Source organism: Tetrao urogallus (assembly GCF_951394365.1).
Source record: "Tetrao urogallus genome assembly, chromosome: 3".
NCBI lineage: Eukaryota > Metazoa > Chordata > Aves > Galliformes > Phasianidae > Tetrao > Tetrao urogallus.
In genome coordinates, this window is record NC_136815.1 from 7530725 (window position 1) to 7558590 (window position 27866).

Consider the following 27866-nt stretch of genomic DNA (forward strand, 5'->3'; position numbering starts at 1 on the left):
CCACGTTTAAAGTGACTGCTGTCCCTCCTGCTTGCTCAGCTTGTGGTGGAAATGCTGTCAGGCTGTTCTGGCAAGCTTAATTTCTTATATGTCGGTGTTATATATCAAAAGGAGAATAATATCTACCGCCAGTGTTTAAACAAACTGTTTAGAGGAGATTGCCTTCTTTATGATGCATTTAGCAAGGAGTTGTTTCCTGTTCTTTGTTCTCCATGATACCGTGTAAATAAAGAAAGGTTGGGTTTGAGTGCAGAGGTAAATCCTGTAGTGCTTGCAGTGGTTTCCCTAAGCCCTCATGGGCATGAGACCATCCTGCTTGGCAGTGCATTCTGTCTCATGAACCTGGACATCCTTGCGGGTGTCTTCAGCAGAATAAATTTTGAAGCAAGGTAGGATCATAATCCTTCGAGTTTGAAAGGACCTTTAAAAATCATCCTACTCCCCTTCAGTGATCAGGGACATCTACAGCTAGATCAGGCTGCTTAGAGCCCCCTCCAGCCTGGTCTTCAGTGTCTCTAGGAATGAGACACCCATCACCTCTCTGAGCAACCTGCTCCAATGCCTCACCAGCCTTATTGTAAAAAAAAAAATTTCTTATATCCACTCTAAATCTTCTCTCTTTTAGTTAGAAGCCACTTCCCTTTGTTTCATCAAGGTATATTGGAACTTGTTTGGTTCCTGTACTTGGGATGAATTAAATCACATATATTATGATTATCTAGTGTTTGGTATGTGTGATTACATCATTGCTGGTGTCTGAGGATGGATAAGCTGATGTGTGATTTCTTAGCTCCTTTTTTGGGATCCCTGTTCTGAAAAGCCAGGATGCTTTGCCAGCTGAAAACTTTTATTTCCTCTTACTCAAAAAAATGATTGCTTTACAAGTTAAAACTGTAAGGTGTATCTGCTGTGGATTCAGCTGATAGCTGGATATAGTGGGAGTCTGCTAGGTAGATGTGGCTTGTCCAAGAGGGAAGAACTTGGGACCTTGTGCAGGCTGAGTCGGCCAAATGGAGTGGAAAACTTGTTTTTCTCTGAGTTGGCAACTTTACTCTATTGCATGCAGACATAAATGAACTTTGTATTACGAATACTTCTGTGAGGCAAGTGCTTTTGCAATTGATATAAAAGAATGCTTGTCTGGTTATTTAGGAAAGTTATGCAGTTACAGTAGCTTCAAGCTATCCTGTCACATAAGAGTGGAGCACAAAGCACCTTTTTAGAGATTTTTAAAACCTCTATGCAATCCAGCATCTTTCTCTTTGGAAAATTAGAAGCTTTTTACAGTGGTGTCAGATAGCAGGGCTTTGTTTGCCAGCTCTCAGGAAGAAATAATGTGCCGTTATGCCAGCTTATCACATGGCTGTTCCTTAGTTGGAATGTTTCAGGTATCCCTGGTGCAGATAGGGGGAACCCAGAGCTTGTAAATGTCTATTTGAAAACATAGTGTGGCTTGAAGGCCTGGTATCATTCCAAAAGTGAGAACGTGGTGCACATTGGGCTTTTGTTCAGCAGACTTGATGGCAGTAGTGTAATCTGCTGGTCAGCACTTCCTAATGTTGGTTCTTTCGGAAACATAGAGCAACAACTTTGAGCTATTATGAAAATTGTTTTTCAAGGCTACAACAGGATTGTTTTTTAAGGCTATAAAAGACATCCATGTTGTTCTTTTTGGCAGAGATTTTTGGTCATTTGTAGTCAATGCTTTGACTCCCTGAAAACCCAAAGCTGTCTTGGGTAAACAACTTTCTTCGACGAGTGCTAGCTGTGGCTTTGTTCCTTGAGCCACTTACTGGAAAACTGCAGGGAGCCTGGCTTCTTACTTTCCTCCCATATAGGGAAAACATGGAAAATCCCTTGTACTTCTAGCCTTCCAGATTGCATGTAAATATTTTCAGCTTTTATTTTCCTTTTCTGCCACAACGAGTTGCTAACTGTGTAGAATGACACATTGCACAGGTGGCTGTAATTTCAAAAAAAATGTAATTGTTTCTAAAACGTCACTTTCAGTTGCTTTTTTTTTTTGATTTTTGCAAAAAAAATTTGATTTTGCTTGTCTGTGAAGATCTTAATCATTCAGAACAAAACTGGAGAAAGAGGGTGAGTTAGAGTGACTGCTGGGGAATTAACTCTGTTTTGACTATTCTGACTGCTTAAGTAGCTTTGGTGTCTTGTAAATTTGAATTACAAATTACTGGGAATGGGAAATGAGAACAGGAGATTTAGACTGAAATATACATATATATATTATATATATATGCTATATAGTTACATATATATAGTTATATATAGTTAGTCTGAGTGATCTTGTAAGTCCCTGCCAACATAAATGGTTCTATGATTCTGTATAACAGTTCTGCTTTTGCTCCCATGATTCGAGTTGTGAAGTTATACACCCATTAAACACTTCTCTAAACTTTAAAATCCACTCTGCCAAAATTTGCATCCAGTTGCATAGCTTCCAAGAAGGTTTCCTAAAATCTGAAGTCATTTACATGTACATAGATGCCAGCATTTATTTGACATTATCTTAATTAATCAAGTGTTTGCCATTTCATAGGCAAACACTGCTATGGTCATTCATCAGGCTTAAGAGGGAGCAGCCCCTGGCACTTTAACTCCATGGAAGGAATGAAATATTCTGTTTTCTAGCTCCCAGTTTGGACTGATATATTCACCAAACTGAAGTACAGCTTGGTCAGTATGCAGACAGTGTGTTGCACCTGCAGAAGGATCTGCTGCACCATTTGTCTCATCAGCACTCATGTGATCTGGGGCTCCAGTGGTTGTTTCCAATCCATGTGCCCAATTAAGCTGGGCAGAGTGATGCTGTGCCTTTACTAGAGCAGGATGCAGCAATCTTCTTCCCTACTGTGATAGTTTTGAAACCTTTTATTGCATAAGCTGCATTGGTGTTGTTTTTACTTGGTACACGGTACTGCTTGGGTTGTTCAAATCAAAGAAGATTCCTGTTCCAATTTTACTCTTGGTAAGAGAGTAGAATGGTGCTTATGAGCATCTAATTTAGTTTACTTAAAGCAGAGATACTGGAGAGGAAGCCTATATCTAAACAAAGAGAGTATTTAATCTAACTTCGAGAGAAGATCTTTGTGTAGATTAGGTTATGCTTCCTTTCACATGTGAAATGAGAGTTTTCATGTGATTGAATGAATACTGCAAGAATCGTTGAATATCCCAAGTTGTGAGGGACCCATAAGGATCATCGAGTTCAACTCCAGTTGTGCTGTCCTTGCCTTACTTCCTTCAGCATCCTCTGCTCTGAAGTTGCCAAACTTTTGTTTTGATCTCACAGCCTTAACATTTCTTTAATCTCAGGTTGTACAGGCGTGTGTACATAAACAAACCAGGAGATGTTTTACAGGAGATTCATAACCCTCTTGCAAAGCTGTGTTAAACTATAACCTGAGACAGCAGATCACTGGAGGTGGTGGAGGGGGAGGGTCTTTATTTGCTTCTGTATTTAATCTTTTATGCAAGCTGAAAACAAATATTTCTTCATCTTCACAGATACCAGCTACTGACCATGTCAACAGAGTTCCAGGATGCTCACCTTGCAGAGGTGAAACCTCTGGTGGAGAAGGAGGAGGTAATTATCTTAAACATTTTTAAAGCTTTTGTGTCTTCTTTCAGGATTCCTGTTGCAACTGTGCATTTATTCTTAGTTCTAACAAGCTGTATGGAAAGACAGATGAGAAACTGGTGGTGCAATAATAGTGGGTTTTGTTAATAAAGCAAAATTGAGTTTTAATTGTTGCTCTGGTTGTGTGCTTCTTTAATTTTGATCTATTGTGAACATATTCAGGAAAAAAAAAAAAATATATATATATATATATATATATAGTTACAGTTCTGGGTTTATTTTGAACAGTTCCAATTGGACAAACTCAAGTAGATCTACCTATTCCTATAGACTTCTCAGTGCAGAGTTTCAAACTTTGCTCTATCCTGTGCCTTTCATGGAGGAGCAGATATGCAGAGAGAGCCTTTACGTTGCTCTTGATAGTTCTGGGTCTGAAAGCATGTCTGCCCCATCGTGTCTGCTCAGGTTGCCCTATGACTGCAGCATAAAACCATTTTCAGTGTTTTGTTTTGTTTGCTTAACTCTGTTGTGCTTCTTTGCATTTGTTTTTGCACTATTTTTCTCCAAATCTCTTTCCACAGCATCTAGGGTCAGTGTCTGTTTGACTCTGATCAATGGCACTACTACCCTGTGCATGTTCATTGCAAATAATTCATTGGAATATTCAAACAAACTTGCTGCTTTTTTTCTTGAATCAAGGCTAAGATTCTTCTTTCACTTTCCCCAGTGATCGTCATTCTTGACACGTGGTGACATTCTCGTCTATTTTTCTACACTGAGGTTCCTCATTGTTTTATTTGCTACTTTCATTTTTTATTCTCTACCTCTTTTTGAGTAAACACTTCGGGAAATTATTTCCACTTACGAATGTAATGAAATGTCTTGAGAAACTTTAAACACAATTCCTGTGCCAAGGACACTGCATGAAAGCAAGGCTTTCAGGAACTAAGATCCCTTTCTAATGCCAATGTTGTTCAGTAGCAGCAAAATGAAGCAGAAGTTCTCTGGTTACTGAAATGTTTTTGCTTCAGAGTTCAGAAATGTCTTACACTGAAGAATTTCCTGCGTTTCTGCAGCATGTAGATGAAAAATTGCTATCTTGATGAGGAGTCCTGTGTGCTTTTATTCACAGTTGCCTTAATTTTTGCCAATGTGGGGAAAGTAGCGGAGTTAATCTGGTTTGATCATCTGTTGGGCTATCCTTATCATAAATGGAGGAAGTTTTTTATAGTGTTCAGAGAAAGTGGAAAAATGATTGCCTCAGATGACACTCAGCATATGCTAGGGTTAGTGGTGGAGATTGGGACTGAGTGTGTGATGCTCTCTTAAATGTAATCTTACTTACTTACTGTGTACTAGGCTTCTTTCTATAGCCAATTCTTTATTCCTGAGTGGTGATGGAGCCCTGTTTTGTACACTGTCTAGATGGTTGCTATACCTACATACACCTTCAATCTGTAGACCACTTGGAAACATGAGTGTTTGAAATTACTATGTTTAAAAGGTCATGAGTCCAATAGTGCAGATCAAAAGATTGTCTAAGGTTAAAAACATAGTCTGTAAAGAGTGAACTTGGACTCAGGCTGTAAATTGACTTCTACAAATTCATCAGCTCTTCACGTACCTGTTTGCATGTGCATCACAGTCCTTAATTACCTAAAGATCACAGCTTTAGTGTTACATCGTAACTGTGGTTTGAACTGCAAAGTTTAGAAGTCCATCCTCTAGATGGTATTACGCAAGGCAGAGTTGTATTGCTTCTGATATCTTCCATCCTTCATTTACATGAGATTTTAGGACTGCATGACCTCCTTGTCAGGCTCCTGAACTTTGCATTTTATTTCTGTACTTCTCCCTCAAGCTTTGACTTCCTGGTCACACTGCAGTGTAACAAGTGCCAGCTTGACTGCTCTTCCTACTGTGTGCATCTCCCTCAATGTAACTGACTCCTTCCAAGTTTTCTAATAGCTAGCAACGTCTTAAAGATGTGTCTTCCTTTGAGGTTATGGAGATGAGGATGATGTCGCCTTACTCTTTTTCTGATCTTAATGCAGGGGATGCAGAGGAGCTTGTCAGTAATAGCAATGGCTAGATGTAGGAGTGGACATTTAGACGTTCAGCAATATTCAAGAAATGAAGGGAAAGAGCTCTCCACTGGAGAACCAGTGGGTCAGAACACGTGTCTCAGTGCACATACAAGTGCAGAGGTTTTAACTGCAAATGTTATCTGACTTAGTATTCTGTCATCTCTTCACAGGCTATCACTCGCCTCCTTCCAGACTTCGATGTTCAGGTCAGTGAAGCTATACTTCTGTTGTTGGTTTTTTTTTTTCTTTAATAAAAGGGAAAACAGAAATTGGATCAGAAATGACTGACTGCTCATAAAAAATGCTGTACTTGTGAGAAGGAGCCTGAATGGGGCTCTTACACTATCTTGTGAAAGGGACTGCAGGAGGTCTTTTCAACCTAAAGCTGAGAAAAAATCATCCTAAAGAAATGAGTTGCAAGAAGCTCTGTTTTTTGCTAAAAGAAAGATTCTCCAGCTGTAGTAGCAAAATCAAAATGCACTCCTCCCACATGAGCATGCAGTTTCCCCAATTAATTTCCTTTCATTAGCGGTGTGTGTGCATTTCCTATGAGGAAATGTCCCTCTTGGTGTAACCCATTATGCCATTAAAAGTTTCCAAAATATTTCTGAAGCCTGGGAATAAGAGGAAGGCAGTAAGCAATCAATTTTGGCTGTACGAAGTGTGATGGCACTTTCCATACATTTATTTACACCCTGCACACAATTGTGCATGAAGTATACTGCCAGGTCCAATGGTGCCTTTCCATTTTTCTCATGTGATGTGTGTTTGAGAGGTGACTTCATGATTCTTTTTTCTCCTCTTTTAAATTATTTTATCTCCATGTGCTGAGTCTTGTTCTTGATGGCTCTTAAGCTACAACTAAGGAAATTAATGCTGGAGTCAGGTTGAGTTGGATTGGGAGAGAGAAAAGTGAGTGTGCACCTGCCTCAACAAAAAGAGTGAGCAGTGCATTCCCATTACTGAGGACAAGGAGTATGAGTCAGAGACTGAGGCTTGCCAGGTGTCTTGTATATATCAAGGATGTTTAATGGGAGATAGATCATACAGGAATAAGAGAAGCTATTGAGTTTTTTTAGTCTCTTATATGTGCAAGCAGAGGTTTTTGAAAAAATAATCCTGTTGAATTCTGCAACATCTTGCACTTTATTTTCACTTCTTTATATTTTATTGAGTGCTTTACAGATTGGTTAGAAATCGAGCAGAAACACTGCTGTCACCTCCCTGGAAACCAAGGCAGGCAGTTATTGCAAACAACTTGCCCTCTTTCAGCAGCTCTTAATTTTTTAGCAAGAATGTAGTTCATATTAGTCTGACATTTTCCCCTTCATTCTTTCTAACGTTGAAATCCACTGCCTGAAGTCTTGATAGACATAAGTTAAACTTCTCATCATCAGACTTTCTGCAGGCCTGTGCACAGCATGGGAGAAGCTTTTTGTTTGGGCCCAGATTGACCACTTGTTCTAAATAAATATGAATCCCAGATTAAGTCTGTGAATAGGAATACTGCACCATTTTGATTAAAAATCCAGAAGTGACCCATATTTTATTTCTATTCTTGGAATAAATTTGCTTGGCTTGTAAACAGTGTGTATATATAGGTTTTTAACTTGCAAGATCAAATTCTCTAAGCCATTTTGTTGGTTTTTTTCCCATGTTTTGGATTAACTGTCACTAATCCAGACTAGTGGTTCTTGCTATTTAGCCCTGTTCTGCCATCTCTTTCTTTTTCTAATGATGTTCCTTTCTTAGACTTTAATCTTTGATTGTTCTAGTTCAAGGAAGCAAAATGTGGGAAAACAACCTCAATCCCTTGTTTTAAGAACTGCTGTTGGAAAGGAGACTTTGCTTTGGTGCTTAAAACCACAAGAACCCTACTATGCATCTTCAAGTTTCCTTGTGGTTGATCTATGAAGAAAGATGGTTTGAAGCTGTTTTGAGAACCTCAATGACTTAATTTATTCAAGAGGTTCTGGAGGATCCAGGACACTCAGAACTGACAATGAAGCTCACATATGCCCTTAGTGAGTGATCTGTCCCTTGAGCATGTTTGGGAGAAGGAGGCATCTAGCTAAGAAAGGATCCCAGGACTCAGCAGGACACTCCTTTACTGCCCATATGTCTGTATAGGGATGTGACAGTTCTCTATATCACTGTCCTTTTTTGCAGACAAGTTATGCAGTGTTCAGTTAATAACTTCATTTCTGTCATCAGTGAAAAGTAGTGGCTGCCTGTGAGTGTATTTGTTCCAAGAAGAAATTTCATCTAGCTGCTCAGATTTGGAAAGAAGCAGGCTCTTACTTCACAGGCTATTTTTGACAAACTTTCCATTTTTGAAGTGACCCACTATATAGCAGAATATCATCCTCCAAATTGCAAGATTTGTGTGTGGTTATTCTCTGGAGAAAAGCCATAAATAGAGCTGGATTTGATGATTCTTTTGGGTTTGTTCCCACTTGGTATATCCAATGATTAAATGATTCTGTGAGTTACTGGGAGTTGGCCAAGACCTGAGTTGAACGGAAGAATTGACAACTCTGAACTCCCACCACTCTGTACTGTCTACGTTTCTGTCCGTGGTGCATACCTGAAGATAGAAGTTAAGTTATGCCTCCCAAGAACGTGACTATTCCTCGCCAAACCTGTTTTAGCACAGTTCAAGATAAGTTGATGCAGGGCAGTGTGCCCTGTGCTGCTTTGTGTTGGCTGAATGCCCAATGTGCTTTTATTATATTTGCAGTTGAGTGCACTGGCCTATTCTTTTACCTGTTAACATTGGAGTCCGGGGAAAACTGTCTCCCTGCTGCTGTATACATTCCTGTGGCTCTATACTTCAGAAATGAACAGTCTGCCAGAACACTGCTTTTTCAATAATGAAGGAAAGCTTTCCGAGCTGTGCAGAATCTGTAGGCAGCAGAGAAGAGCTTGTCCTGTGCAATTCGGGGCTCATGGCATGAAAATTTACAAGCATGCAAGAATCCCTTTCTGTTGCCTGGGAAGAGGGAATGAGCCACCATGGATGCAGTGGGAGACAAATCAGCATTGTGACTGATGGAGTGCATTTCCTAGTGGGACCTTTCAAATAAAGGGAATAATGGGAATTATTAAAATAATCTTGATGGAAGATAATATTTTACTTAAAATACAAAATGCATTGTTTTTTGCTAAGTGGGCAATGTCTGGTTTTCCCTTTTAGACAGCAAAGATGGTTTGATTACATATTCAGAAAAACAAAAACAAAACAAAAACCTGTTTATAAACATGTTCATTCTATGTGTTTATCTGCCGGGATGGAGAGAGGAAGGAATAAAAGACTCTCGTGTGTTACTGTGTTGCCTCCCTCTTATAGACCCATAACAGCATCTCAAAAAATGTCAATTTGACCCAAAGGAAAAGAAAATCTGCCATAGAAGAGAACAACTCCCTTTAAACACAGATAGTCTGTCTTAAATTGCATGTATCGTAGGTATTTTTGTGTGTATTTTAGAGCACTAAAGAAAGACTGCACCTCTGTTAAAGTGAGATGTGAACAGATGGCATGCTTGTCTTTATCCTTCTATCGGATTAGTGTACCTTGGATGTTTTTCTAAGATAGTGTTTTAATACAAATCACTTGGTTGAGGAGCCTCTTACTACAATGTTGACGTTGATTGGGGTGTGCTGCCATCTGTTTTCAGTGCTCTGCTTTTTGAAAACATCCATGCCGACATCACGTAGACAAATCTCTTGATCTTTAATAGGATCAGTAGGGATGTTGAGTTTTTGGCTTGGCATCACTAAAGAAACAAGTTTAAATTGTTTTTTAGGAGAAAATTTGGGACATTATTCATTAAGAATTAACACTAATGGAGAACAGTGCAACATTATTACTATTGCATCGCAAGAGCCTTATTGTGAAGATAATGAGGAATTAAACTAATCGTTAAACTGATGGTGACTTTTGCCAGTAATTACATGTGTGGTCTCCCATCACCTCTGAACTATTTTTAGTTGACACTGAGTTTGAACTAGACTCAGGATTCCAGTTAAGAATAATTAGCAGTGGAGGTCAGTGGGGTGGGCAGGTTCAAGTGTCTGGCTTTGTCACAAAGAGATTTTTTTCTGTCCTGCACAAAGGATAAAGAACCTAAGGCTTGAAAGGTGGTCTCTCCTAAGGAAGTGTTCTGGGCCCTTAAGTGCTATTGTTGAGAAGGTCTAGCAATAAAACCCGATGATAGAGAATGCTGTTGTTCTCTAACTGAAAAGGAGATTATCTTTCACGTGAAGGTGTGTTACTCATTACTGGTGCTAAAATTCCCAACCTATCAGTTCTTATGCTCTCTACTGAGAATAATCTAAATGCAGAAGGAAGGCAGAATGTGGACAATATTGATTACTACTGTTGTTAAATTCTATTTATTAGTATTGCAAATCTCTGTATAATAAAATAATGAATGTACCTACAACACTCTACTTTTGCCAAAAGTGAAACTTAATTTTCAGGTGAGTGATGTTGAAATATTTTAGACTAAGTGTTGCTTGTGAACTTTGGAAAATACAAGACTTTTAGCACTTAAAGTCAGACGTTGTTGTGTTGCTGTGCAGAATCATTCTCATTTACATGAAGTTTTTAATTTATTTTTGTTCCTCGTGGAAGCTTTACTCCCACCTTATAGAAAAGAACTTGCTCCTAATTTTATGTAAAATAGTTTTGGGGTGGTTCAGCACCTCAAATTAATCTGTATTTACCAAAGTCTAATTGAAACATCACCAGAAAATACTATGCTAATCACTAGTTCCCAGGTTTGAAAGTTGGCATTTGTACATTGTGTGACAGAGTTCATCTTTGATGTCTGAGCTCTACAGAATAAGCACTTCTCCTGGTCAAACCTGACTCAAATCCTATTTAAGAATGACGTCCTCCTGAGTTAGTCTGTTCTGGGTTTTCTGGTTGGGCACTGTGGGTGTCATAAGCCTGTGCAGAAAAGCAGCCTCTCCATATAACCCAGTTTCCTACTTGGGGAGAGTAGGAACCAGCTCCTGTCCTCTCTCTGCTTGGTGGATTTATCACCCTGTTTTGCCTAAAGATGGTACTGGATGTAGAAGACACAGCATACCTGCTAAATAATGCAGTGAGTATGCAGAGGAATTAACCTCTGGGGAACAACCTTGGGGGAACAGAAAAGCTGAAAAGTGGGGTTTCAGTGTAGTGTAGAGCAGAGAGACTCTCCTGGTATTTGGGTGCATGGGGTGGTCTTGATTTGTTGGTGTGATCATAGCTGATGTAAATTGCAAGGAAAATAGGGGAAATATGGAACAGTGCTGCTTAGCATCCTTATGTTCAACAAAACACATAGTAAATTTGACATATGAAATTACTGAGCCATAATTTAGATTGAATTAATTCATCAGATCTCAGAGGCTTCTGGATTTTGCTCTGAAAAGGTTTCTGCTGGAGCTGTTCGCTCCTAATTTCTACAGCATAATTTGTAGTATGTTTAATTTAATTTAATTTGGATTTTGCATCTGGGCATTGTTGCAAAGAGTAAATAAAGCCAGGCAGGAGCAGTATGCTGTACTGAATGACATGGATGTCTGTATCCTATGCAGAAAATATTCTTATGAAATATTAAAGCCGGTCACTAACTGCATACTGCTTTGATTCCATGAGAGTAACTGTAGATAGAAAATAACCGTTGTTCTGTAATCCCCCCCTACATACATTGTCAGGCTAACAAATTGCTTATGTCTATCTTAAGTACAAGTGTGAAAGAAACAAGAACTGTTCCATACGTTGAGGACATTGGTGCAAACCAAGTTTCATTTATCCAACACAGACATCTAGCAAATGGGATGGTAATGAAGTGGTCTCCGATTTGATATTAAAGGCGTTTTAAGCTCATTAAATAGTACAAAATCCAGTTGTGTCAGATAATAGCAATGGGCTGTTTAAGATTGTTTCTGTGATAAGCACCACAGCATTGTTGTAGCCATATTACTTTCTTGCAGACTTCATTCAGTTGAGTTTGTGCTTAGGTTTAAGCAATAGCAATCCATAAAGCTAACATGTAGCTGCCTGCCATATTTACTGCAGAAAGCTGCTCTAATCACAAGGTCCTGCAGTGTGATTAGTCTTTATGGTGAATACAAGCTATTTTAATGGAGTGCTTTTTAGGGGAATATTAGTTATTTGCTCAGTTACGATCATTTTCCTAGAAAACAGAAGTGTTTTGGAAACTGGCACCATTGCAAATGCTGCTGGCCATGCTAGTGAGCCATTAGGCATCTTAGGTTATTTTAGGCATCTTTGCCCCAAACTACCTTTTTAAATTTTTAATTTTTTTTTTTTTTCACCTTCATCTTTATTTCCCACTTCTTTTTTTTTTATCTTATCCCCTCTTTTTTTTTTTTTTTTTTTTTGTTTGTTTGTTTTCTCCTTCCTTTTTTTTTTTCAGTTTTGTCTCTCCTATTCGTTTTCTTTTTTAAAGCTTTTTTGTTGTTTTTTTAACACTGACTGTTGTGGTCAAAAACCATTTCCTCAGCATCTAGTTAGAGCTAGCAGCTTGAGTGCTTCTGTCATTGGCTGTCAACAGCAATAGATGACAGCTGCGTGAAAAACATTAGCAAAGAGCCTGCACCATGGGGAGGCTTAGAGTGTGTTGGCATGGGAGTTGCAGAGGTCCTGGGGCCAGAGAGGCTGTGGACAGCCCTGAGATAGGGCAGGAGCTGTGTTCGTGGTCATGGCTGCCAACACTAGAGTGTTAAGTAGAGCCCTTCTACAATCTGACAGTTTCACCTTGTTCTTTGTCAGGAGCAAGATGTGGAGACCATGCATGGCTTAGTCCATGTCACTATGTGTGGGACACCAAGAGGGAATAGACCTGCTATCCTCACATACCATGACATTGGGTTGAATCGTAAGTAGGCTTTATATTTTATTGCATAGTGATGGCCTGGTTGGTTAACATTATAGCTGTAGTCAAAAGTGTGGGATCCCTGATGGTTAGGAAACATTTCCCAGGTCCTCACCCACTTGTGTCTACTGCATACTCATAGAAGGTACTTGCCTTTGTGCCTAGCCTAATTCTTCTCTTATGGCAAGTTTAACTCTCAGATTTACATGCTCCCAAAGAAAGTAATTGGAATGTTTCACTTAAATGGGCGAAAGGATGTCCTGGTAGCTTGTAATGACTGTGTGTAAATGCTGTAAAAACATCTGTAGAGGAAGGCTGAGGCTGTGTTGAAAGCAGGATTGACAAGAACGCTGCTGTTGCTTTGGCTTGTAGGTTCCTGTCTGAAACCAGTCTTACACTTCTGTGTGCCAAATCTGAATGATTAAATGAAAGCTGGTGTTGTATTAAGAAAGTGACTTTGACAAGTGCCTCCTGTCGTATCTGTCGTATTCAGGAATATAATGAACTAGATGTCCAGATCTGTTGGTCTGTTTTTCTCACTAGTACCCTGATTCACACCATTTGCTGTTTGTAAGAAAGCTATCAATTTTAAAACTAAAAACAGCTGCGAATCTTGAATGTTTGGCTTTTGGGGGAGTGGCAGCAGTGATATTACTCAGAAGAAAAAAAAAATCTCTTTTTTGCATGTTTTTAGTAGCACTGCCTTATTTTACTTTGGGTTGTTAGTGGATCAGGGCAGAGCTTAATCTGGGTCTCATCTTTGAATAAAACTTTCTTTCTGGAGATAAAAAAAATTATGATGAATAAGCTTTCCTTTTAAAGGAGAAGGGAGAAAGCTTTATGCCTATCTTGCATATTCTCCTAAAGCTGGATTTTAGCTGAAAATATTGTATATGCTCTAGTGATTTTTTTTGCATGTTGTGTAGTAAGAGGACATTCGGAAACACACACAGATGTTATTTTCTGCGCGTATCAGAGGCGGTGCTACAGAATTCCTTCTTTGCACTCCAAGAGGAGAACATGCTAACTTTCTCCCCACACTAAAGTTTGTTCAACATCAGAAATCAGATCATCTCAGAGCTGGGGGCCTGCAGCATTCAGTATCCCAAAAGGACACTTTTGTCTTGAATTCCCTGCTGTGAGAGACACAAACGTAATGTTTATCTTGCGATACTTGGGCAGAAACACAAGTCACGATCTCAGAGCTGGATACCTTTTGCCCCATCTGTTTTGACATAATCCAAAGAAAAATGGCTGGACAAGTAAATGGATAATTTTACCTGAGCCAAAACTCAGTATGAATTTTCCTGATGACAGTTTATGACTATTTTACTTCTGCATAAGGAACATTTTCTTGATTTTTGGTGTACCAAGCCAGTATTTCTGGGAAGGACCAGAATAATGTGGATACATGCTAGCTGGCCATGAGGAGAGAGCTTTTCATTTTTTTGCTTCAGGGTGTTGATACAATTTTGTACAAAGCACAGGTTGCTTTGCAGCAGGACTTCCTCATTCTTCCTTAAAAATAAAGAATTGTCACTTTTTCTGAGCTGATGGAGGGAACTTTTCATTAATCTGTAGTCCAGGTTTCAGCAGAGGTAACATTAATAAACAAGTGATTTTATTAGAGATGCAAATTTACTAATGAATAGACCATTTAATCTCAGCAAAATTATTTCGTGTTTTCATTTTCAAGACAAAACTTGCTTCAATCCTCTCTTCAACTTTGAGGATATGCAGGAAATCACCCAGCACTTTGCAGTTTGCCACGTGGATGCACCTGGTCAACAGGATGGGGCACCATCTTTCCAAGCTGGGTGAGTTGTGAGGAAAACAGCCTCTGCTTTCGGAGTTATCTTTTGTCAGGAAAAAGAGCCTTAATCTGCAATTCAACTGAAGAGCAATTGCAGAAAGAAAAGTAGCATTCCTTTGAATGCTGATAATTTCTATTTAAGTTTCCAGAGCTCTGTTGAGTTTTGCCGGTTCACAGTAAACTTCAGGTCTGTAACTTTGTGTTTTATTGCCAATAACCACCCTGTTGTAAAACAGTTCCTCGACACATGCTTACATCTGCCAGTTTAAGTACTGGCTACCTTGTTTTGTAGTGACATCCAGCATGCAAATACAAAACAAAGTTGTTACTATAAACAACACAGTCATTCACCACTGTATCATCTCTTTCCTAAGTCTATAGCTTCTAGGAAATGTCTGCATGGTAGTTGTTGATAAATAGATATAGTAAGCTTCCTGGAAATTTAAACTAATTGTACAGTAACAAAGTAATGTAAGCCATGGGATATCATAAATTACTGCATGCTCTTGACCGTGTAACATAAATGATGTTGTAACTCTTGGAAACTTGTGAGTTTTGAGTACTGCCTTTGCCAAAATGCTTGACTCATTTAGCGAAATGAGATGGGTTTGCTTGAAGATGCCCCTAGGTGGGGAGTCAGCTTGGTTGAGAAAGAGGGTAGCCAACATTGTGAGGTGGGGGACAAGTCAAGAGACAGTTGTTCTGTAAGAATTGGGTATTAAGGAGCTTGTACATACCTTATTGCATGAGCCATACCTTCTTATATTTTAAGCTGGTCTGGCTGAGGAGGTCATCATGGGCCACGTTCTGAGTTAAATGCAGTGGCCCAGTTGACTACTCAAGCAGATGACAAAGCTATTTCAGTCACTTCAGTTTGTATTTATTTGAATCAAAAGCTTTTAAGTGTCTTAACCTTCATGTCCTAAACAGGCATTAACACGTCTGAGTTGTCAACTGCACAACTGTCATAGTCTCTGCTAGTGATGGCAGCAGAAGAAGCTGAACTATGTTCTCCAGCTTCTTAGGGTGGACTTTTTTTTCCATTTGCTGCTCAATAGAGATTTTGTTAAAAAATTTCTCCTTTCAGAATTCCACTGTCACTCAGAAGCAGAACAAAAGCATTAATATAGAGCTGTCAAACGCCTTCAGCAGCTTCACAGCCTTTCTTTTGGCTTTAATTTCTATATTTCTATATATATTTTATATATTTTTTATATTTTTTTTTATATATTTTATATTTTATATTTTATATATTATATTATATATTTTATATAATATTTTATATTTATATTATATTTTTTTTATATATTTTATATATTTTTTATATTTATATTTTATCGATAGGAAGTTGTTGGTTTTTTTCATTTTATTGCTGTAGAAATGTACATCCTTGAAAACACGCAGGTGAATATTTGCCAAAGATCTCACACTGCAGTAGTCTGATTCTGTGACGTGGGAGAACCTTTTTGTGGTAAACCAGAAGTACACATGTGGTGAATGTGGTTGGAGTCTCACCTCTGAAGTTCAAATATTTTATAGGTTTTAAGTATTGACTTGCTTTTTGGAAGAGATTTGCTGTGCTCTGTTTTGCTCTCAGCTGGAGCAGACATCTTTCCTGTAACTCACATAAAGTACCATATTGAGTATGCTCATTCTCCTGTGAAATCACTTAATTGTACTTGCTCCTGATTTAAATTCAGTGCATGCTGACCGTGACCTGGCAATGGACACATTTGTTATTTAATCTGCAATGACCACCTTTTCCCTAAATACAGCAGCCTACTCTACTGAACGTGGCATAGGAACTCACAGACATGTATTTGTTATAGGTACATATATCCTTCCATGGATCAGCTGGCTGAAATGCTTCCTGGAATCCTGAAACAGTTTGGGTGAGCAGGATTCTTGACTTATTTTCTTCATTTACTGTCACTGTTTGGCATACCAAACGGCATCTGTGCTGCCCCAAAGCTTCACACAGGCTACCTGACATTTTCCTAGAGTTACAGTTGTGGTTGTTTTTTAACTCCTCCATTACAGTTGGCTGCCTTTTAACTTTGATTCTGAAAGAACTTATTTGGCCTTTTTTTTGTTTGTTTGGGTTTTTTTTGAAAGTCTGTATATTTTTAAACAGGAAGCAATTTTGAGTGAAATCACATGTGCCTAATTTAGGGGTTTCCTCCGGTTTTTCTCTGTTTGTAAGGGAAAGGGAATAGACAATCTGTTCTTCCCACTGAAGCAACCCACGTTTTCCTGTGTGGGTAGCAGAAAAAAACATAGCCCCATCTGAAGACACGTAGTGTTTTGTTTCTGTGGCTTGAGCATGTTCAGGGGTCAGTCCTGACTCATTAAGCCTCTTAGAATCATAGAATCACAAGGTTGGAAACGACCTATAACATCATCTAGTCCAACGTCTCCTCATCCCCATTGCCACCACTAGCACTCTTCTGCCTGTGCAGATCCAGATTGCTGATGCTGAGGAACTTGGTGACAGTGTTCATATAATCATGGAATGGTTTGGATTGGAGAGTTGGATCATCTGCTTTCAGCCTCCCTGTTCCTCTGCCGTGTACCTGCAGCAAGTTTAGCTGTGTATATTCCTTCAAAACTTAGTTTTAACTCGAGCTATTCATAACGCCTTCCCTACTAAAGAGCTAGGGCACCTGGTGTGCAATGAATCATAGAATCATTTGAGTTGGAAGGGATCCTTAAAACTCATCTATCCCTACTGCACTGCAATGACCAGGACACCTACGGTTTGAGCAGTTTAGAATCTGTAGGTGAGCACCTTGCAGGTTTTTTTCAGACTAAGGAGAGAAAATCTGACATTCAGGGTTAGGCAGCCTTGGAGGGCAAACAGGTTGGGAAGCTGATGGAGCCCTCAGTCTCAAAACACCACCTCACTTTAGACAAATTAGTTGTTACAGTATCTTGACTAGATACTCCTCTTATCTCGCTACCTTCCTAAAACAAGGGTGTGGTTTTAAACCTTCTTTTTCAAAACCAAAGCGCATTATTGGCCATTTAAAAAAAAAAAAAAAAAAAAAAAAAAAAAAAAAAAAAAGCAACAACATGCTGACATAATGTCAATACCTTGAAAACCAACTAAACTGGACTTGATTTAATATTGTAATGAGAATGAAATCTTTCTCAAGATATTTTCCTAAAAGCATTGCGTAACCTGTTTTTCTGACAGGTTTTGTCTAGTCTCCCTTCCACGTATATTCTAAGACCTTGAAGGCGATGCTTTAGAACCAATTTGAGCAAATGCAAATATTTGATTTGTCTCTGCCCTGCTTAGTTCTGAAGTTTAATCTCACTCACTCCAGCAACTGGATAGCAGGAGAGGTTTCCCTGCCAGCTCCCTGCTAGAGAGGACTTGGCGTCACAATTTGATAGCAGAGGGCAGGGGTGTCTGGGGTGGAGTTGTTGTGTTTTGACTGCAGACCACAGGACTCTATCTTAGAAGTTTTTCTGGCAGAGGAGCCATTTCCTTCCAGAGTCAGAACAATGCTGTTGTTTCTCCATGTATTTACTTAAGGATAAGTGAGGATTGCTGCTGGGCTGTAGTGTGTGAGCACCAAAGTCTGCTAATCTCCTAAAACCAACTAGTTGCTGTGCCCTGCTCTTTACTGGAGGTATTGCTGAAATCTGTGGTTTGCTCTAGATGTGATCTGCCCTTTCACTGGTGTTTGCAAGAAGAATCATTGAATCATTAAGATTGGAAAAGATAACTAAGATCATCTAGTCCAACCATCAACACATCCCACCATGGCCACTAACTCATGTGCCATGCCTGCCCTATCTACTCTAACTACAGTACCTCCACCACCAATCTGGGCAGCCTGTTTCAGTGCGTGACCACTCTTTCCCAGAAGAAATTTTCCCTAATATGCAGCTTGATAGGAAAGCTGCTGATAGGGTTTTGTTTATTTCTGGTGTTCTCTTACTGATTTGTCTCCTCTATCTCATGCCACATAACTGCTGTGCAGGCTGAAGAGCATTATTGGAATGGGAACTGGAGCTGGTGCCTACGTCCTGACCAGATTTGCTGTAAGTGTCATGGAGCCTTCTTAAAGGCTTGAACCCCATTTCCTTGAGGTGTTGCTGCCCCCATAGGGTGAGCAGAGAATTCCTGCTCTGCTGTGTGCATTTAAGCAAGCAGCCAGGCTTTTAAGTGGAATACCACAGCCTGCAGGATAGCTCAACCAAAAGACCTAGATTTTCCATTCTAGAGCCTGGGCTCTACCCAGCTGATTTACAAAAGGTTTTTTTAATGGGAGTTCTTTATTTAGACTGAGGGTGGGGAAGATGTTAAATCTTAATGTTCTCCAGCTGCTCAGTTGAATTGCTTTAATGAAATCCTTTTTCCATACATGTGCTTGTTTTGTGCAAGATAAAACTACACCTACTGCCTTTCTCCCCAGGAGATAATTTGCTAATTTAAATTTTATGCTGACTGTCAGCTTGCAAAGGACACAGGATGAATCTTAACTCAAACCTTTTCTTTTGCAGTTAAACCACCCGGACATGGTGGAGGGATTGGTTCTCATTAATGTAAACCCTTGTGCTGAAGGTTGGATGGACTGGGCAGCAACAAAGGTAAACGTTTTTTAAGTTAGAAAAATAAATCATATTGTGAGGCGGTCAGGCATGAGGAGCTGGACAAGATTGTGTGTCGAGACAGGACTGCAAAGAGAAAATATCTTAGACAAATTTCTTTTGGGTTTATTTTTTCATTTTCAAACATACCTCCTGTAGGGCTAGCGATAAAAATAAGTGCTGCTTACCCATGGTATAATGGAGCTGTTAGGTACAAACAATACTTGAGAGCTGGTAATGACTCAGGGAAAAAGCTATTTTAACCTGGACATGAGATAGGTTTGGAAACAGCATTCTTCCAATTAAAATTCAAGCTTAGTGTTGCTTTTCTTGCCTGTGGCTTTGTTTACAAGCATGGTCCAAAATATTAATTAAAACACAGGAAAAAAAAAATGTTCAAAACAACATATTCCTGGTTTAGGCCATCTAGCTGAGTCTTGGATACCGAAAAGAGTCATAAAAGAGCGTTGGCTATGATAACTGCTGGAAAGGCTGCCCGTACAATTAGACTTTTAAGTGAACTTGTTCACAAATAAAGAATCCCCTGTAAACATCATTCTTTTGTAGCTATAAGATTACAATGTGGGAAAAATGTGGTGAGAGCTGGTTTCAAGCAGCCTCAAGGAGCTAATAGGTATAAATGTTACATTATGCATCACTCAATTTTAACTTACTAAAACATTTTTTCAGAGGAGACTGAAAAAGCTGGCACTTCATATCATTTAGGGTCATGTTTTAATGAATGACAGTTACTATGAACACACAAAAGTACAAAAATTATTGTTTTGTCTTTTAAGCATACATACAGAGATCCCATGTAAATGTCCCAGGAGACATTAAGTGATCTGGATTTGTATTTATTAACTCATCTACATTGAGATATAGCAGTTGACCCTTCGGGGTTATCTCATGCAATATTTCTCCATTATTAAATTCTTTCACATTTGTGTCTCTGCTGTCCACCTCTCCTAGGTGCTGTCGACCTCAGATGTCCCTTGTATCCTTCAGTTTTTCCAAACTAAGAGGATGTATTCTGGAATTTGACCTCTATGGTCCTTAGGTTCCAGCTCCACATTACTGTCATTGTGCCATTGTGTTAGGGGTGGTATTGGACAGTGAGGTTAAATTGCATGCATCTGGCTGATTTTCAGAGAGTAATTCCATATATACTTATGCCACTAGTAGTGTGCTCCTTGCATATCTGCATTAGTAAAAAACATTCTATGAGAACAACTCAAACATAATTGATGCCTCATGATGTTATAGTAGGAATGGAGGGGAAGAACATCGGTCCAGGATAAACATCCATTCTTCTACGTAGGGGTAATTAAAAGGTTTCAAAAGATAGTTTTAATATCACATACTTAGATAATCTTGCTGTTCAGATTTCAGGTTGGACAAATGCTTTACCAGACTTGGTCATTTCACATCTCTTTGGAAAGGTAAGCACGTTCAAAACATTAACCTAGTCTTTTCAGTCATCTGTATTTACCTCCTGGAGCTGGAAGAGGGGATAATCTTTCACTTAAGTAGCAAAATTTAATTTTAAACTTGTGGGATAGGATTAATACTTGCATTCCCAGCTCTTTGAAGTATGGATGCTGCAGTGAAGCTAGCTGAGTGCCAAACAACCAAGTACAGTGCTGTCATGGCAACTCCAGAAGATGTAGCTACCAGACTGGCTTGCTGATATTTAAGCACGAGTAGAGCACTACTGTGCTTTTATACAGTAATATACTTATATCTCTGAGAAAACTGCTTACTAGTACAAATGATGTTCTTCAGTGCAAGCCTACTCTTAAATTGAAAAACATGGAACAACAGTCAGATGCTAATGTTAACTCTGGGTGATAAAACTGAGTGCTGCAACTTGTTCCTGCCCTAAGAGTGCACTCCTGTTGTATGGATATGAGCCTGATACATGACTGCTGTGCCATGTCTTCAGATCCTCTCAGAAAACAGCCCCTGTTCTGAACAATTCTGTTTCCACTGTAGGAAGAGATTCACAGCAACCATGACCTGATCCATACTTACCGTCAGCATATTATTAATGATATGAATCAAACCAACCTTCATCTCTTTGTCAACTCTTACAACAGGTAAACGTATTTACCTGATTTTTAACTGGAAACTGTTTTAAGAGGCTGTCCAGCTCTTTTTCAGCCTGTGTTATTTGTGTGGTGGAGTTTCTTGTTTTCCCCCCTTATGAAATTCTACTTGATATGCACCTTTAGGGATCTCAGGTGGTTTGCTTATGAGAGAAGGTCTTCATGTGTTTATGGGGAGACAGATGGTACATGTGGACATTGATACTTCAGTTTAAAAGTGTTTCACTATCAGTTATGGAGATTAACGTATCAGATTAACATATTGTGAGCGTCTGTGCTTTCTGTAAACTAGAATTTGGAAGCATCTGTTCAATTTCAGCGTGTCAAAAATATTTGTCTTCTTCATTTTCTTTAGTCGTCGAGACCTAGAGATTGAGCGCCCTGTTCCTGGATTAAATGTTGTCACCCTTCAGTAAGTATTTTATTTCCCATCAGTTCACTTGTATGTGGTGTGAGCCAAGAGATGGAATCTGGGTGCATTGCATGGACACTATAGGGCTGTAGCTGAGTTTCTGGCAAGGTCCTGTAGCTTCATCTGGGAGCTGAATTGTTGTGAAGTCAGGGACATTCAGTATGGAGAGTTCCCCGTTTCAAACTTCAGAGACACATTAACTACATAGACAAGTAGTGCCTGCCATGTACTGTGTACTGCAAACTCAGTGCAAAAACCAGACTAGGTGCTAAAAAACTAGATGTACTTAGCCTGGAAGTCTGTCCTCGTTAAAGGGAACTACAGCTCTGGATGCACTACAGCCATGCCTACCCAACCAGAGAAACATAATCAAAACCAATTTGAACAACAAAGGAAAGTGAAATAGGTGTGAGAACGGTTATCTACCAGATTTTCTGCTGATAGCTTTTTACTTACACAGCATCTTGTAAATGAAATAGTTTTCCAGTCCTATACTGATCTTTAAACGTGGGAAACATTCACTCATCTGTCAAACTGGTTGGAATTGACTTACAGTCCAAAAGTTAGAACTGGGGGAGCATTGGGGAGAGGGATGAGACTTTGAGGCTGATACTCACGTTCAAATCCTTATTGAATTTAAAAAAAAAAAAAAAAAAAAAAAAAAAAAAAAAAAAAAAAAAAAAGAAAGAGTGATGGGAAGGGCTGATTGCCACAAGAAAAAGGACAGGATCTCAGGCAAGGTGTCAAGGCATGTCTGTGTATCTGCACTTCTGCTGTGTGGGTGACTGAGTACTGGCATTGGATGTCCAGAGAGGCTGTGGGGTTTTCTCCTTGGAGATCTTCAAAAGCTGCCTGGATGTGGTCCTGGGCCCCCTACTCTGTGTGTCCCTGCTTCAGCAGTGTTGGGCCAGCAGATGGATCCAGAGGTCCCTGCCAACCTCAACCATTCAGAGTGTGTAATATGGAGTGGTTTATGTGTGCCAGGAACACACAACACATAATTTTCATACACCTGCCTTATCCTTTCCAGGGCACGAAATGAAGCTGAGGGCTGCATCACAGAAATAATACAGCTTTTGTATGCTTCCTTGCAGGTGCCCTGTGCTCCTGGTAGTTGGTGACAGCTCCCCAGCAGTGGATGCTGTGGTGTGTATACTGAACCCTCATCAATACAGTGTTGCTAGGCAGGTGACTCAAGATGCTTAGCCAGCCCAGCAAAGCTCCCAGCAGCACAGCAATCTCGCCAGCCATCGAGTCAGCCCAAATGACAGTCCTCTTTCAGACCGCGGGAGAGCTGCCATTATTCCTAGCTGTTTGTGCCCTCTGTCTGTGCATCATTATTTAATAGCTCCTGCATTAAGAACAATTGCCACAGCAGTTCCAACAAACTGCAAATATTTTCCTTTAGAGAGGGATCTGCTGCTGGTATCTGAACTTGTTCTGTGGCATTGGAGTCCTGCCATGGGTCACTATGGAAGCGAAGAGCTTCTATTTGTCTATTATTACTTGCCCCAGATGACTGAGTGACTTCAAGTGCTGTGCCCTAACAGGCATAGCCAGCCTGCTGGCTGGTGGCCACGTGGCTGCTCACCACTTGGGACACTACCAGATGACCCCAGATTACAAGATAAACAACCCTTGTTGCCACAAGCGTGCCAGACACATGTGGAAAAAAAAAATCACAAGCCCTAGCTAATGGATTTGTTTTATGCATGGCAAAGAATACAGTTGTAAATGTGAACTGACACTTGTTCAGCTGTATACAATAAGATTATATATAGTATATATGTATTGTCTTTATGCAGAAGCCTAAGGTACCAAAGTTAGTCTGCGTTAAGCCAGAAACCAATGTTTTCAGCAAGCAGTTCATATTTTTGTATCTTGTTACCATGCCTTACCCTGCACTTCTTTCACATAGGTTGAATGCAATTCAAAGCTGGACCCAACAAGAACAACACTTCTGAAGGTAATAAGAGCTGTTTCTTTTAAACTTAACATTCTCCTTATTTAAAATATAATGGATTAATTGAAAGAGCCAGACCACTGCGACGCAGTAGAGGTGACACAGTGAAATTTCTGATGTGGAAGGGTAGTGCCTTCAGGATAATAAAAGGGAGTCTATGAGAAAGATGAGGACAGATAATTTAACAGAGTCTGTTGTGATAGGACTAGGGGAAATGGTTTCAAACTAAAATAGAAGATTTAGACTGTATATATGGAAAAACTTTTTTACAAGAAGGGTGGTAAGACACTGGAACAGGTTGCCAAGAGAGATGTAGCTTGCCCCTTCCTTCCCTGAAGACATTCAGTGTCAGGTTGGATGGGGCTCTGAGCAGCTTGCTCTAGCTGTAGGTGTCCAAGTTCAGTGCAGGGGAGTTGGACTGGGTGACCTTTAAAGGTCCCTTCCAAATCAAATGATTCTACGCTTCTGTGAATATTCTATTGGGATAAAACAAGCTGGGAGCTTCTTGTCAGTGCTAACAACAGGGTACCTCACAGCCCCTCTATTCTAGAACACCAGACATGAGACTTAGAATGCTCAGTATTTCACATACCCATAATGAATCTGACCAGAGCTGGCAGAGCTGGTGTTTGAAAAGGGCTTCAGAGGAGTGAAAATGGAAAACAATCCACTCTATTTTCCTCTGCACCTCAGCAAATTTATGAGATGAGTAGGGAACTGATCTATCTCACGTAGTATTGACATCCTGCCTTCTGTGCAGACACAATGCAGGACAATTTATATTTGGAAATAACTTCTGTATTTTCCAAAAAGTTGGTAAGTTGAGCCAACAAAACTGCAAAGAATCATGTAGTCTTTGGTATTTGGCATTCATAGTATGGATGCAATCTCTAGCTCATTAATGATGCTTAAAGTATGATGATTATAATAGCACACAAATGTTGACACAAACTTGGTCATCCTTCTACTGGGAAATTCTAACGACCTCTCTTTATTAAACTCTCCAGAGGAAATGATAGTAGGCAATTATATTTTAAATTATTTTTCCTCCTAATGTTGGGGAGTTCCAACTCTGACCTACTACATGGCCATGGCAGATTTATCCTAAGGAAAAATCTGACACTGTCTCTAACACTTGTCAGTGACCAGCCTTTGCCCATCCAAGGATATGGCTGATGCTAGAACCTGCTGCAGGCCTGTTTTGCTGCTAATTAATCCTAAATAGGATTTGGGGTTTCCTGTAATTCACAACTCAGCTGTTTTCAGCTTGTGGTGTTCCTTGGAACAGGACTGTTTTTGTTGGGATGACGTCGAGGGGTGGAGTGGCAGGAAAAATGAAGTGCTCCAAAAATATTGCATGCACTCAAGATAGCTTTCTAATTTGGCTTTCTCTGCTTCCCTTGGCAAGTCAGGCTGATGCTTGCCATCCACAATCTCAGCAAGTGTTTTTACCTCACCTCTGAGATTTAGGCAGTTGTTTTCTCTCCCCTGTCATTAAGGTCAATACTGCATCGCATTACTGTAATTCAGAACTGGAGATGTAACCAGGACTATCAGGCTAGTTTCTAAGAAAGTGATCTCTTCCTATCAAAAACATTTATTTGTAGCTCTAGCTGATGCTTTGCCTGAGGGTCAAATAGCTTCAGAGGTTTTCTGGGGTGCAGTCGTTGCTTTCATGAATGCTCAGCTACTTGCTTTAGTGCACTCTTCTACATGTGTGTTACTCGTACAAGAAAAGGAAATGCTTTCCTGCCAGATAGCTAAAAAGGTCATTTTAGTGTATCCTGAGCACAAATGAGTTCCTCTGGCAATATTCTAACTGTTCTCATCCTCATTTCAGATGGCTGACTGTGGTGGGCTCCCTCAAGTTTCCCAGGTATGATTTGGCTGACGGAAATCCTACTAATCCTGTTCTGCAGTGTCCCAGGTTGCAACAAATGGGTGTTTTCCTCCGGGGTACTCGCTGTTCCCAAATTTCAGCCAAAAGGGTGGTTATGATTACTTGAATAATTGAGTCAATTGGTCATCTCAGCTTTTTTTTCTTTAAAGACCAATAAAGCTCAGAATTAAGAATAGAAGGGGGTATTGTTTCCACTAATTAAGTCTTAACCAAGAAAAGGTTTGATGTGGGAATGAAAAGATATTATTTTATGCCTGTCTACTAAGCTAACATAGATTAAGGCTTGTGCACTAGCATTTTCAAGCTGAATTTTTACTTGGACTATTTTTAGTACAGATCAGGAAGGGGGGAGGCAGGGAATAACAATGCCATGTTCTCATGTACACTGGCCTGACTTGACTGAGAATGAACTGGAATTTCTAAAATATGTTTGGGTACAATTTTGGGGACTGATAGTGAAACCAGGCTGGAAAAGTTAAAAACATACTTATGCTCTAGTTCTGCTTCACTAAAAATGCTGACCTATAAATCAGGTTCAGTCTGTACTTTGCTGCTGTGATGGATTCCATTCTTTGCATTGATTCAGGAAAAAATTATGCCAAAAATATTAGCAGTATTTGCAAACTGAGTAACTGAGGTAGAGGCTGATCTGGCTGGTGCATTATCAGCAAAGAAAAGTACTGCAAGAACATCAGTCATACAATTGTTCTTGGATAATTCCACTTAGATTTTGCCCTGTAAAGGTAACTGTTGACTCTCACTGCTTGGATTTGTTCTCTGCTGATTTGGACCCAGTATGAAATGCCTCATATGAGGCGAGTTGTTTTACTTTGATTCATCTGCCTAAATAACTGCACTAGTAAAGTTTGAACTGGTCATAGACCACTTACAGTCACTTATCCCAAAATGTCATTCTCAAATGCTTGTCTCCTTCTATTAATACAGTGGGGCAGAGAAGCAGATGAGATAGGGCAATAGTGGCATTTCCTCATGTAAATGAAAAATTCAGGGGAATTCAGAAGAACCTAGAAAATACTTAATATGTCCTATGAAGGTCAGACATCTGTGGCATCTACCATACTGTAATATAACTAAATTGCTGATCACTGTGTACAGTAATATTCTGTTTCTCTTACAGCCTGCAAAACTTGCAGAAGCTTTCAAATACTTTGTTCAGGGAATGGGATACAGTAAGTATTGGTATTGGAATGGTTCCTGTAGCTATCAACTATGTTGGGCATCTAAGCATTCAGAGGGCCTTTTGATCACTGATATTTGGTCTTTTCCCTGTTGACATGCATTTGCAAGAGAAAAAAAAAAGACTACCATCAATGTCTTGGAGAGGGGTTTTGAGTCCAAATCATCTTATTAGATAGTAGAAAGCTTTGTAGATAGTTTTCTTTTGCAAAGTAATTCTCCAAAATAAAGGTGAAGTTCTTTTGCCCTTTCTTTATTTATCTGACTAATTGTACGTAATTCCCAGGCATCTCATCTAATCCATGTTTTCCCATAATCATTATTCATACTATTCTGTCAGTTCTTTAATGACCAGTAGGTTGAGGAAGGGATGCTTCTGTGTTTCATAGAATGCATGAAGATATTCTTAAACTAAACGTCTTCATACCAAAGAGTGCAGGAGGCAGCGTTTCACAAAGTTGCAGAATATCTCTGAGGCTTTTGGTCAGATGTGTGATATGTGGATCCCAGCACAGGTTTGCAGGTGATCTATTGTATCGGCTACAGGGGAAACATTAGGTCCTTTCCTTTCATCTTCCATTTTGCTCTCCAAGCCCTGAAAGTTAAGATGGCATAGTGGTGACTCCATTCAAGCTGAGTCTGAAGTAGCAGTCCTTTCACTGCCGAACTTGCACTCTCCAGCAAACTCAACTGCCTCCATAAGGAACAGGAACTTGGGGTTTTACACATGGTAAAAACAGTGCTTTAACTTCTATGTGTGAAGCTACCTTGAATACTGTATTCAACATGATGGGTAGTTAGGGCTGGAAGAAAGGCAAGGCTTTCTTCCAAGCTTAGACAGCAAGTTATTAATGAAAGTCAGTTAGACAGTTGGAGTAGATGATCTTAGTGGTCTTTTCCAACCTTAATAATTCTGTGATTCTGTGATTCTTCCAGTGCCCTCTGCTAGCATGACCAGGCTGATGAGGTCCCGCACTGCTTCTGGCTCCAGCGTAACCTCCTTGGAAGGACAGAGGAGCCGGTCCCACACTGGGGAAGGCACAAGGAGCCGGTCCCACACTGGGGAGGGAACTCGGAGCCGATCCCACACTGGGGAGGGTTCCAGGAACCGCTCCCACACAGACACACGCATCGAGCTGACGCCGAATTCAGCCAGCAATGCTGAGCAATCAGGCCCCAAGTCCATGGAAGTGTCCTGCTAAGCGTGTGAGGGAGGTTTAAACTGGTCACAGTCTGAAAAAATAAAGGATGCCCCTTGTGTATCACAAAAACATAACTGGTATTAATCTC

At 39.8% G+C, this 27866-nt stretch overlaps 1 protein-coding gene across 1 annotated transcript; it reads left to right on the forward strand.

The window, feature by feature from the left end:
* Positions 1 to 336: 336 nt before the first annotated feature.
* NDRG1 (N-myc downstream regulated 1) lies at positions 337 to 27778 on the forward strand (the record flags this gene model as incomplete). Its single annotated transcript, XM_079533622.1, has 16 exons — positions 337 to 389; positions 3529 to 3607; positions 5859 to 5894; positions 12479 to 12584; positions 14278 to 14398; positions 16224 to 16286; positions 18387 to 18447; positions 18910 to 18996; positions 20382 to 20438; positions 20992 to 21095; positions 21460 to 21516; positions 22611 to 22662; positions 23435 to 23482; positions 25320 to 25355; positions 26518 to 26569; positions 27513 to 27778. The coding sequence occupies 16 exons, from the start codon at positions 337 to 339 to the stop codon at positions 27776 to 27778; spliced, it is 1278 nt and encodes a 425-aa protein (XP_079389748.1).
* Positions 27779 to 27866: the final 88 nt, after the last annotated feature.